Source organism: Ornithorhynchus anatinus, chromosome 3 (genome assembly GCF_004115215.2).
Source record: "Ornithorhynchus anatinus isolate Pmale09 chromosome 3, mOrnAna1.pri.v4, whole genome shotgun sequence".
Lineage (NCBI taxonomy): Eukaryota > Metazoa > Chordata > Mammalia > Monotremata > Ornithorhynchidae > Ornithorhynchus > Ornithorhynchus anatinus.
Genome location: NC_041730.1, coordinates 120,911,322 through 120,924,061, shown reverse-complemented (window position 1 = coordinate 120,924,061; position 12,740 = coordinate 120,911,322). Strand labels below are relative to the sequence as shown.

Genomic DNA, 12,740 nt, shown 5'->3' with positions numbered 1-12,740 from the left:
CCTCTTATTTGGGAAAGTTTTTTGTCATTCCTGATTGTATTGTCTCTCACATTTCCCCATCTGTCTGTCCATTACCATCTTTTCTATAGAGTTTGCATTGGCAACACTGTATCTCATTGGTCTCTTCTTTCTTCCAAATTCAGTGATGCCAGTTATATTAAGGTCCTCATTCCAATCCACCACTTTCTTTGTGGGGGTGGGCAGCTTCAAGCATTAGTTTAAAAGCATTTGTATATTTTGGGTTGTATATTTTTATTTTATCTTTTTACGGATGTCTAATTTGCCTTCCTCATTCTCCTTAATGCTTTTTCAAGTCCCTCTGGCCTTCTCTCCTTCATGATCTTTTTATCCCCAAACATTCCCCATGCCCTCAAGCCAACTCCCCCCAGGAGAAGTGTGTAGATAGGGTGGCCACTGACAGCCCTCCTGCATACTAGGCAAGAAGAAGCACAAGACATCACAATAGAATCCATCACTCCAGGTACACAGCATAGAGTGAAGATGTCACAGGCATGAAGATGTTATAGGCATTATTTTGTGTAAGAAATCAGATTACAAGGTCTCCTACGGCTTTTCTCCTGGGAAACACCTGAAGCACCCCACTTGTTTCAGAAACTTTGCATTCCCCTTCCAGGTCAACGTGAAGTCTGGCCCAGTGTCCGGCCATAGAACTCGATAGCAGGAAGCTCAGCACCAAAAATAAAAAAAAAAAAAAACCCGCACACATCAAAGCATCTCTGACTAGATCAGAACAGAAGACGGGCACTACTTGACTGTCTGATACAAAGCCTGGGGAATGGCTTCTATAGGGTTTTGTCAATCAGAGTCTTACACATTTCTGCACTGACCAGCTTCCTGGAGAGTTAAAAAGAGGTTTGGGAAAATGGTGCCACCTACCCTGCAACAAAGGCAGAAGGTCCACAACAGCCTGACCAAGAACCATGGTCTTTTCATCCTTCTGCTTCTTTTCCTTTGGTAGTACTTCAGTCACAGTCACTGGGAAAGCAAAATGTAGAAATGGACTTGAAAATAACCAGAAGGGGCAGCCAGAGAATTTTAATGCAGAGGAGGTTCTCAAGAAATTAGTGGCAGGTATTGTCATACTATATAAAATAAATCTGTAATTAAAATAGTAATATAGAATCATATCTGTGATAACAACAATAACAATAATAATAATAATGATAATAGAAAGCACTGTGACCTAATGGAAAGAACACTGGCTTGGGAGTCAGAGATCGTGGGTTCCAATCTCAGCTCCTCCACTTGTCTGCTGTGTGACCTTGGGCAAGTTACTTAATTTTTTTGTGCCTCAGTTCCCTCATCTGCAAAATGGGGATTAAAACTGTGAGTTCTATGTAGGACAGGGACTGTGTCCAACCTGATTATCATATGTATACCCCAGCCCTTACTACAGTGCCTGGCACATAGTAAGCACCTAAAACCATAAAAATAAGTAATTGTAGCATTTCTTAAGCACTTACTATGTGTCAAGCATTGTATTGAGTGTTGGGGTAGATACAAGAAAAACAGGTTGGACACAGTCCCTGTCCCACAAAGGACTGACAGTCTAAGTAGGAGGAAGAAAAATATTGAATCTCCATTTTACAGATGAGGAAACTGAGGCAAAAAGAGGTTTAGTGACTTGCTCAAGGTCACGCAACAGACACATGGAGACCTTCCCTGACTAAGCCCTCCTTTCCTCTTCTCCCATTCTTTTCTGTGTCAACCTGACTTGCTCCCCTTAGTCATCCCCCCTCCCAGATCCACAACATTTAGGTACATACCTGTAATTTACTTATTTATTTATATTAATGCCTGTCTCCTGCGCTAGACTATAAGCTTGTTGTTGGCAGGGAATGTGTCTGCTTATTGTTGTATTGTACTCTCCCCAGCGCTTAGTACAGTGCTCTGCACACAGTAAACTCTCAATAGATATGATTAAATGAAGGAATGAATCGATGAGTGGAGATATTATTCACCATCTCTCCTATTAGAAATAATAATAATAATAATGGTGTATTTGTTAAGCGCTTACTATGTGCCAAGCCCTATTCTAAGCACTGGGGCAGACAAGGTAATCAGGTTGTCCCACGTGGGGTTTACAGTCTTAATCCCCATTTTAGAGATGAGGTAACTGAGGCACAGAGAAGTTAAGTGACTTGCCCAAAGTCCCACAACAGACAAGTGGCGGAGGTGGGATTAGAACCCACAACCTCGGACTCCCAGGCCCGTGCTCTTTCCACTGAGCCTCTTCCGAAGTCACCCCTCACTCGAGCAACTGTTTCCAGAGTGGGTCGTAGAGACTGTACACATGATGCATAACTTATTTAAAAGTACGTATAAGCAGAAGTTGCTCCTAAAAGAGGACGGGTCAGGGAATCAGAAGGTCATGGTTTCTAATCTCAGCTCCTCCACTTGTCTGCTGTGTGACCTTGGGCAGGTCATTTAATACTCTGTGCCCTAGTTGCTACAAATGTAAAATGGGGATTAAGACTGTGAGCCCCAAGGGGGGAAGGGACTGTGTCCAACCTGATTAACTTGTATCCACCCCCAGCACTTAACAGTGACTGGCTCATAGGGAGTGCTTAACAAATACCATACCATACAGTATTTATAAAGGGGCAGGGGGATGGGGAATTTAAGTTCACTGCAAAACATGACAAAGTAAAAAAAAAAATGGTGCAGCCTCTCTGGGAGAGAGGGAGAGGCAAAATCAATTCCCAGCTGATCTAAACACACTGTCTCCAAGAACCGTAAGTAAACACGCAAGGAACTGTAAAAGAGGCCACCAGAATAAAGAGAGGAAAAGGAAGAAAGGATTAAATAGCACAGCTCCCTAGAATGCATCTTTCTGGGCAATCACTCTTTGAGAATAGAGAATAAGGGAGGGTGAATTGCTGTGCATAAAACTATGATGTCAATGAACCAAATTTGCTCTTTCCAAGACTCATGAGGGTCTTTCATTCATTCATTCAATCCTATTTAGTAAGAGTTTGTTGTGTGCAGAGCACTGTACTAAGCACTTGGGAAAGAACACTACAAAAACAGTGACATTCCCTGCTCAAAACGATCTCATAGTCTATAGTGGGGGGGACAGACATCAATACAAATAAAGAAAATTACAGATACATACATAAGTTCTGTGGGGCTGGAGGCGGGGCGGGGAGAGGAAGGGAACAAGTAAGGGTGTCGCAGAAGGGAGTGGGAGATGAGGAAAAGTGAGGCTTAATCTGGGAAGGCCTCTTGGAGGAGATGTGCCTTCATTAAGGCTTTGAAGGGGGCCGGGGGAAGAGTAGTTCATTCAATAGTATTTACTGAGCGCTTACTATGTGCAGAGCACTGTACTAAGCGCTTGGAATGTACAAGTCGGCAACAGATACAGTCCCTGCCCTTTGACGGGCTTACAGTCTAATCGAGTAGTTGTCTGGCAGATTTGATTTGAGGAGGGAAGGGTGTTGCAGGCCAGAGGCAGAATGTGGGCCCAGGATCGGCGGCGAGACAGGTGAGATCAGGGCACAGTAAGAAAGTTAGCTCTAGAGGAGCAAAGTATGCATGCTGGATTGTAGAAGGAGAGAAGCGAGGTGAGGTATACTTTCCAAGACCCATGAGAGAATGGCTGCCAGGCCCTGATACCCATATCCACTTTGCCGATGGGATGCCAGGGATAGAATCTTGGGTGAAGAAGAACCAGAGAAAGATCCAGAGGATAGACTGGAGAGATGAGACCAGGGGAGAAGGAACGGGGACTGGTAGTTTTTCCTGAGAGGATGGGAAAACAAGAGATCCCTTGAACTAGTTTTAATCAATCAATCAATCGCATGCTTACTGTGATCGCATGCTTATCGTGTGCAGAGCACTGTACTAAGCGCTTGGGAGAGTACATACAACAGAGTTGGTAGAAGCATTCCAGCCCACAAGGAGCTTATGGTCTAGAAGGGCAGAGTTTTAAGATAAAGAATCAATAATATTGAGTGTCTAATGTATACAGAGCACTATTTTAAGTGATAGGGAGAGTACGGTTAGAGGCATCATCTCTGTCCACAAGGAGTTTAACAGGATAGATAAAATAATTGACAAACAGGAGGAAGGAGTGCTTTTGTAGTGGTGTATGATGATGATGGTATTTGTTAAGCATTTACTAGACATCAAACACTGTTCTAAACCCTGCGATAGATACAAAGTAATCAGGTTGGACATAGTCCCTGTCCCACATGGGGCTCGGAGTCTTAATCCCCATTCTATAGATGAGGTAACTGGGCAAAGTGAAGTGACTTCCCCAAGGTCACATGGCGGACACATGACCAAGCAGGGACCCAGGTCCTGTCTGCCTTCCAGGCCGGTAATCTATCCATTAGGCCACTCTGCTTCCCAAGAAATACTGCAACTACGAAGGAACCCGACCTTCTGAGTATGTACCGACTTGCGATAGGAAGTTGTCAGTGTCAAACTGCTGCGGTGGGGCGAAAGTGCGGAGATACAGTGCTCTGCACACAGTTAAGTGCTCTGCACAGAGTTAGGTGCTCAATAAATATGATTGAATGAATGAATGAAAATGAATGAATGAATGAATGAGAGTTGGGAGGATGGAACCTGGGGAGAAGAAATACGAATCGACAAGTGTTTTCTGAAGGAGATGGGATTTCAGAAGGGTTCTGAAGATGGGGAGGGAGCTATGGGCTGCTAACTTTAAAGGGAGAGGGCCCTCCAGGTAGGAGGAAAGATGAACCAGGGGCTGGAGGCAGGAGAATTGAGAACGAGGCATAGAGAGAGGATGCACATTAGAGAAGCAACAAGGCCTAGTGGCAAGAATATGGGGCTGGGAGTGAGGAGAGCCAAATTTTAATCCCATCACCACCACTGGTGGAGACTTTGGCAAGTTACTTTAACTTCTCTGTGCCTCAGTTCCTATCTGTAAAATGGGGATAAAATACCATCTCTCCCATAAATTGTATCTCCTCCAATGCTAGCACATATTAAGTCCTTAATACCATTTTTGTCAAGCCACTTTAAAGAAACAATGGTTAATCGGCACGCATTGAAGGGAGAAGAGATTAGGAAGGAAATATGCATAACATAATTAATTAACATAACATAATGGGCACAAAATTCAATAAGATATCAAAGAAGTCCTTGGAAGGAACTTGGAATCCCTACTCCAAAACGATGATGACCATGATGACCATGATGATGATGATGTTATTTGTTAAACAATTACTATGGCCAGGGACTGCCCTTCTGAAATCCCATCTCCTTCAAAAAACACTCACCAATTCGTATTTCTTCTCCCCGATTCGTATTTCTTCTCCCCAGGTTCCATCCTCCCAACTCTCATTCATTCATTCATTCATTCATTCATTCATTCATTCATTCATTCATTCAATCGTATTTATTGAGCACTTACTGTGTGCAGAGCACTGTATCTCAGCACTTATATCCACTGGGATGAATACAAGCAAATCAGGTTGGACACAGTCCCTGTCCCACGAGGTTCTCCCAGTCTCGATCCCCTTTTTCCAGATGAGGTCACTGAGGCCCAGAAAAGTAGTGACTTACTATGCGCCAGGCACTGTTCTAAGCACCAGGGTGGATACTAGCAAATCGGGTTGGACACAGCTCCTGTGAATTTGGCTACAAGTAGTTTTGCCTCTGGCCTGGAACACTCTCCCTTCTCAAATCCAACACACAATGAATCTCCCCCCTCCTTCAAAGTCTTATTGAAGGCCCATCTCCTCCAAGAGGCCTTCTCTGACTAAGCCCTCCCTTTCCTCTTCTCCCACTCCCTTATGTCACCCTGACTTGCTCCTTTTATTCATCCCCTCACGCAGTCCCACCTGTACATCCCTGAAATTTATTTATTTATATTACTGTCTCCCCCTCTAGGCTGTAAGCTTGTGTGGGCAGGGAATGTGACTGCTTACTGTTGTATTGTATTCTCCCAAGTGCTCAGTACAGTGCTCTACACATAGTAAGCACTCAGTAAATATGATTGAATGAACGAATGAAAGGTCTGTAGCGTCGATACAACACACAGTGATCGATAGAACATCACTCATCAAACCCAATCTCTTCTATCGGGTGGGATTGATGTCTGCTATTTCAATGGTATTTATTGAGAGCTTACAGTGTGCAGAACATTGTACCAAACACTTGGCAGAGTACAATACTACAGAGTTGGTAGATAGGTTCTTCTTCCACAAGGAGTTTACAGTCTAGGAGAGGAGTTTAGCCCTCCAAATCATAAATTCCTTATGATCAGAGATTATGTCTACCACCTCTGTTATACTGTACTCTCCAAAGCGCTCAATATAGTGCTCTACACACAATAGGCACTCAATAAATACCACTGATTGAATGCAGCTTCCAACTCCCCTTCCAGGGCAGTAATAAAATGCTCAGCACAAATAATAAAAACAGGGAGTAACCCAAAACTTACAGAATACAGGTTTATGGGCAATGTCATCTAAAGAGTTTGGTCCTTCCAGACTGTACTCAAAGCTGCTGGTGAAGTTATATTTTGCTACTCCTTCTGGAGAAACAGTGATTTTTGCTGAGTCTCCCAGGATCACATTATTATATTCTGCTCGCACAAAGGTAACTGGAGAATCCCCTTTTACACCTTTCTAAAAGAGAAAAACATATATCAAATTAATTATCCTACAAACTCACAGCATGCCTTGCCAATGATATGTATAGATAAATAGCTAAATATAGATATATCCTCGGCATGCTGATATAGACATATCAGGGCTGTCAATTGCTGAAAATGATTTACTTTTTTTAAAATCAGCATTTTCTCATTTTTACTGATATAATTGAAAAACTGAATAATATTTAATGTTTTTATACATCACCAGTGATTTCATTATGCATACTTAACCTACTTAGCCATGTTAGCACTTGCAGTGTTCTTTGTGAAAGTCATGGTATCAATCATTGGCATAGAAATTTTTCCAAGAGCAATTTTTTTTTGCAATAATATGTGTTATTTTTAACTCTCACTCTGTGATTAGTTACTGTCAAAAGGGCTTCTGTAGCAAAACTCAAATGGGAGATTTCCTCACTGGCTTCAGGCTTTGTTTCCCACTTGCCACATGGCTGCAAACACTTCACATTCCACTAGATACTGTGCTGAACTCCTTATTATACCAAATGCATTTAGCATTCTGCTTGCATGCAAGATCTCTGTAAATTCATTTTCTGCAAGTTACATGGACGAAGGTGAGCACACTGTGAATCTCGATTTCTTCATAGTTGGTTGATCGCCACCACTGCTTTCTGTTTTTCTCTTTATTTCACTTTTCATGTTTCAATCAGTTTTGAGGGCTATTTCAGGAAATTATTCCCAGTTTCATCATTCAGGGATGAGCATGCCCTGAGAGCTGGGAATGTGTCTGCTTACTGCTATACTGTATTCTGCCAAGGGCTTAGTACAGTGCTCTGAGCACAGTAAGCTCTCAATAAATACGACTGAATGAATCAGAACAGCCGCAGAGTAAACTAATAACTTGGCCAAGAGGTGTAGTTAAAAAATGGTGGAGAGCAGGCAGTATTGGGATGACGAATAGTAGCAAGAGTATTTATTATTTATTTATTTATTAAGCCATATTTGGGGAATGGGGCACAAGAGAATGGTTTTTCACAAAGAAGCAACCAGCCCAGAACCATGACAAACTCCACATCCAGACCCCCACTCCAGGGCACTTGGCTTGGACAAGGTCTCCATGCCAAGTCCTCATTCATCATCATCCTCCTCCTTCTCCTCCTTCTCTTTTTTCTCCTCCTCCTCCTCGCCCTTTCCTCATTCTTCCCTCTGGACCCTTTCCTCCCCCATTTGGCTGGAAGGATGTCCATGTTTATGGAGAGCAAAATACTTTTGCAGGCTTTATGGATATAATCAATTTTAGCTCATTTTTACTGACAATTTACAGACAGTTAGCAACCCAGATTTATCCATGCAGTGCAAGCTTGCCATCCCCCATCACCAACACACATATATAAATGAGTAAATAATAAAAAATAATAATGATAGCATTTGTTAAGCACTTGCTATGTGTCAAACACTGTTCTAAGCGCTGGAAAGCACTTTTGCATTCTTATTCCAAATGTAATTGGCAATGAAAGACTTCACTGGGAGTTAGCAATTTTTTCAGCAACAGAGGATGCAGAAAAAGTTTACTTAACCATTGATTGACTAAACATTTATCATGGGGATTGGAACAACTCCAATCCCGCTAAAAAAAGTATCTAAAATTGGAGGGTATATCTCCTTTTTGGTAAGAAAATGAGTTGTTTTTTTTTCAAAATTAGGCGATTTATTTATTACTGTATGCAGCAAAGATATATGTGTACCTCAGGAATTTCTGGCCAGTCAACATCCAGGGTCAGGTGGACAAAGGAAGCTGCCAACCATGGAGAGCTTCATCAAAAAGTATTAATAATAATAATTACAGTATTTATTAAGCGCTTACTATGTGCCAAGCACTGTACTAAGCGCAAGGTTGTATATAAGCAAATCAAGTGGACCCAGTCCCTGTTCCTTGTGCACAGTCTCAATCCCCATTTTGCAGATAAGGTAACTGAGGCAGAGAGAAGTGAAGTGACTTGCCCAAGGTCACACAGCAGACAAATGGCAGAGCCAGGGTTAGAACCCATGACCTCCTGACTGCCAGGCCTGTGCTCTATCCACTCAGCCATGCTCCTTAAGAATTTTGAAGAGAGATCTGACAATGTATACTTCTTACTCTTTAGCCTCTCACATATCCCCTTCACCCCCAAAGAAATTATGCCTATATCCTTATATTCTGCTCTTTCCCCATCTGGAATTTATTTTAATGTCTGTCTTCCCCACTCCTCGAGGGATGAGATTGTGCCTACCAACTCTATCGTACTGTTCTCTCCAAGTGCTTAATATAGTGTTCCGCACACAGTAAGTACTCAATAAATACCATCAATTGATTCATTTACCTCCCCTAGTTTACCTATGTCTGTACTCTCCAGTTGATTCTCTCACTGTTTCCCATTTTCCTCACTACCCCCTTTTTAACCTTTCTGGCCACTCATCATTGATGTCTGTCTCCCCCCACCCAGACTATAAACTCATTGTTGGCAGGGAATGTGTCTGTTTATTGTTGTATTGCACTCTCCCAAGAGATTAGTGCACTGCTCTGCACACAGTAAGCGCTCAATAAATATGACTGAATGAATGAATCATTTGACTGGGCCCTGTGGGTAGTTTGTTACTAAAAAAGGACACAAATACCTAAACGAGGATCTGGACCTCGTTTTTGTTTTTACACATTTGCAGTCTGCACTAAAAGCCCCTAAAGGACAGCTTGAAAAGACCAATCAATGGCATTTATTGAGCACTATGTGCTAAGTACTGCACTAAACCCTTGGGGAAGGAGAACAGAGTTGGGAGACATGTTCTACCAGTGTGTGGAAGTAGAAGAGGAGAGAGAATTGCTTATATTGGCTTTTCAATGGGCCCACTCCAGACCTTTCACTCCACCTAGAAGTGAATGGATATACTTGATGAGTGGGGCTAAGTACAATTAAGGCACAACATATAAAACAAACCATTTTTTCCATCTCGTCATACATCTAACAAAAGAAATCAGATTCAAAGAATTAACTTTACCAAATCATAGCCTTCTTGAACAGTGATCTGCACCAGTCTGGCAGGAGAAGATCCGGAGTCTGTAGAAGTAGCCATTGACGAGAAAGGGCGGTCTCTCTCACCAACCGGGATAGTGGCAGTATCTTTCTATCGTATTGCTGTAACTGAGAATATTATCAATCATTTGTATTTACTGGGTACTTACGACGGGCAGAATGCTGTTCTGAGAGCTTGGGAGACTATAATACAACAGAATTAGCAGACACATTCCCGGCCCATAACAAGCTTGCTCCCTCCCACACAAGCACTGAATGGTGCCGCCAGAGTTCTGCTCTCAGTTTTCCTACAAACTAAGGGCCCGTTGGCCTTAAATTGCAAGATTTCTTCACTCTATAAAGAATGAATGCCTTGCCCAAATGAAATTAGCCCACTAAAAAAAAGATTGGTGGGGCCTAGGGTCAGGTCAAGTCTGGAAGCGATTTTCTATGAGTTGGAACTGGTTCAAGGGCTAAAATGACCACGTCCTAGAGCCTGTGCCTGCACAGAGGTGATCCGAGGGTCAAGGAGGGTGAGGAGATTTCTGCATAGGTCGGGTCCTGTTGGGGAAAGATGAGGGAAGCAGGCGTCGGGGATGGGGGAAGCAAAGCCAGGCCTGCAGAGAATCTATAAATCGGGTCCCTCTTGAAGCCCGTGTGCTGTTGGGCAGGGATTGTCTCTATCTGTTGCCAAATTGTACATTCGAAGCCCTTCGTACAGTGCTCTGCACATAGTAAGTGCTCAATAAATATTATTGAATGAATGAATGAATGAATGAGCATGAGTTCTGGGCTAAATGATAGGTTTAGGAAGCAGCAGCATGCTGTAGTGGATAGAGCCCGGGCCTGGGAGTCAAAAGGTTGTGAGTTCTAATCCCACCTCCCCCACTTGCCTGCTGTGTGGCCTTGGGCAAATCACTTCACTTCTCTGGGCCTCGGTTCCCTCATCTGCTCAATGGGGATTGAGACTGTGAGCCCCACCTGGGATGGACTGAGTCTAACCCAAATGCCTTGTATCTACCCCAGTGCTTAGTAATAATAATGATGGTATTTGTTAAGCGCTTACTAGGTGCCAAGCACTGTGCTAAGCGCTGGAATAGATACAAAGTAATTGGACTGCCCCACGTGGAACTCACAGTCTTAATCCCCATTTTACAGGTGAGGCCACTGAGGACCAGAGAAGTTAAGTGGCCTGCCCAAGGTCACGGAGCAGACAAATGGCGGAGGTGGGATTAGAACCCGGGTCCTTCTGACTCCCAAACCCATGCTCATTTGTTCATTCATTCAATAGTATTTATTGAGCACTTACTATGTGCAGAGCACTGAACTAAGTGCTTGGAATGTACAATTTGGCAACAGAGAGAGACCATCCCTGCCCAGTGACGGGCTCACAGTCTAATCGGGGGAGACAGACGGACAAAAACAAGACAACATAATCCCGATAAATAGAATGAATAATAATATTGGCATTTAAGCACTTACTATGTGCCGAGCACTGTTCTAAGCGCTGGGGTAGATACAGGGTAATCAGGTTGTCCCACATGAAGCTCACAGTTAATCCCCATTTTACAGATGAGCTAACTGAGGCCCAGAGAAGTTAAGTGACTTGCCCACAGTCAGCTGACAAGGGGCAGAGCCGGCATTCGAACTCATGACCTCTGACTCCCAAGCCCGTGCTCTTTACACTGAGCCACGCTGCTTCTCTAAGGGAATGGACACCTCATTAATAAAATAAATTGGGTAATAAAAATCTATACAAATTAGTACAGTGTTGAGGGGAAGGAGCAGAGGGAAAGGGGGCTCAGCTGAGGGGGAGGGGAAGGGGAGAAGGGGGAGGGAGCAGAGGGAAAAGGGGAAGCTCAGTGTGGGAAGGCCTCTTGGAGGAGGTGAGCTCTCAGTAGGGCTTTGAAGAGGGGAAGAGAGTTAGTTTGGCGGGCTCTTTCCATTGAGCCACGCTGCTTCTCAGTTTTCCTTGTTTCTCTATTTTTCTGTACTTTAGTACAGTTCATTCATTCAATAGTATTTATTGAGCGCTTACTATGTGCAGAGCACTGTACTAAGCGCTTGGAATGTGCAAATCGGCAACAGATAGAGACGGTCCCTGCCCATTGATGGGCTTACAGTCTAATCGGGGGAGACGGACAGACAAAAACAATAGCAATAAATAGAATCAAGGGGATGAACATCTCATTAAAACAATAGCAATAAATAGAATCAAGGGGATGAACATCTCATTAAAACAATAGCAATAAATAGAATCAAGGGGATGAACATTTCATTAAAACAATAGCAATAAATAGAATCAAGGGGATGTACATCTCATTAAAACAATAGCAATAAATAGAATCAAGGGGATGAACATCTCATTAAACAGCGTGGCTCAGTGGAAAGAGCATGGGCTTGGGAGCCAGAGGCCTTGGGTTCGAATCCCGGCTCTGCCACTTGTCAGCTGTGTGACTGTGGGCAAGTCACTTGACTTCTCTGTGCCTCAGTGACCTCATCTGTAAAATGGGGATGAGGACTGTGAGCCTCACGTGGGACAACCTGATGACCCTGGATCTCCCCCAGCGCTTGGAACAGTGCTCTGCACATAGTAAGCGCTTAACAAATACCAACATTATTATTATCATTAAAACAATAGCAATAAATAGAATCAAGGGGATGCACATCTCATTAACAAAATGAAGAGGGTAATAAAAACAGTGCCTGGAACGTGGTAAGGGCTTAACAAATACCACAATTATGATGGTCTTGGCGGGGGAGGGGGCCGTTGGAGAAGGTCTGCTTCTTACCCGCTCAACGGCCAGCTGGGCATCCTCGCAACCATAGCAACGCCTCAACTCTCGCGAGAAGCCTTAGCCTGGCGCCCGGGAGAGCCGCCAAGTCTCGCGAGAGCTGGCGGGGCGGCGGCGGCCCTTTGGTGGGCGGGAAGGGCGGGTTGAGGCCAGGCCTTGGCCGTCGACGGGCCTCAGCCCCCTCTTTCCCTAGTCGCATAATCATTCTGGTATTTTGTAAGCGCTTATTATGTATCAGACACTCTTCTAAGCGCTGGGGTAGACACAAGGGAATCAGGTTGTCCCACGTGG

General features: G+C 43.7%; 1 protein-coding gene across 5 annotated transcripts in view; it reads right to left on the bottom strand.

The window, feature by feature from the left end:
* Window positions 1-12,509, bottom strand: part of CFAP70 (cilia and flagella associated protein 70) — a 58,590-nt gene extending 46,081 nt beyond the window's left edge. For 4 of the 5 annotated variants that reach the window (XM_029061020.2, XM_039911572.1, XM_039911573.1 and 1 more), the window contains exons 1-4: window positions 12,447-12,509; window positions 9,641-9,783; window positions 6,437-6,623; window positions 898-996 (exon numbers count right to left, since the gene is read on the bottom strand). In XM_029061020.2, coding sequence (XP_028916853.1) covers window positions 898-996; window positions 6,437-6,623; window positions 9,641-9,715 — 361 coding nt within the window. In that variant the 5' untranslated portion in view covers window positions 9,716-9,783; window positions 12,447-12,509. The other variant, XM_029061022.2, reaches the window with a different exon arrangement.
* Between the last annotated feature and the right edge of the window lie 231 nt (window positions 12,510-12,740).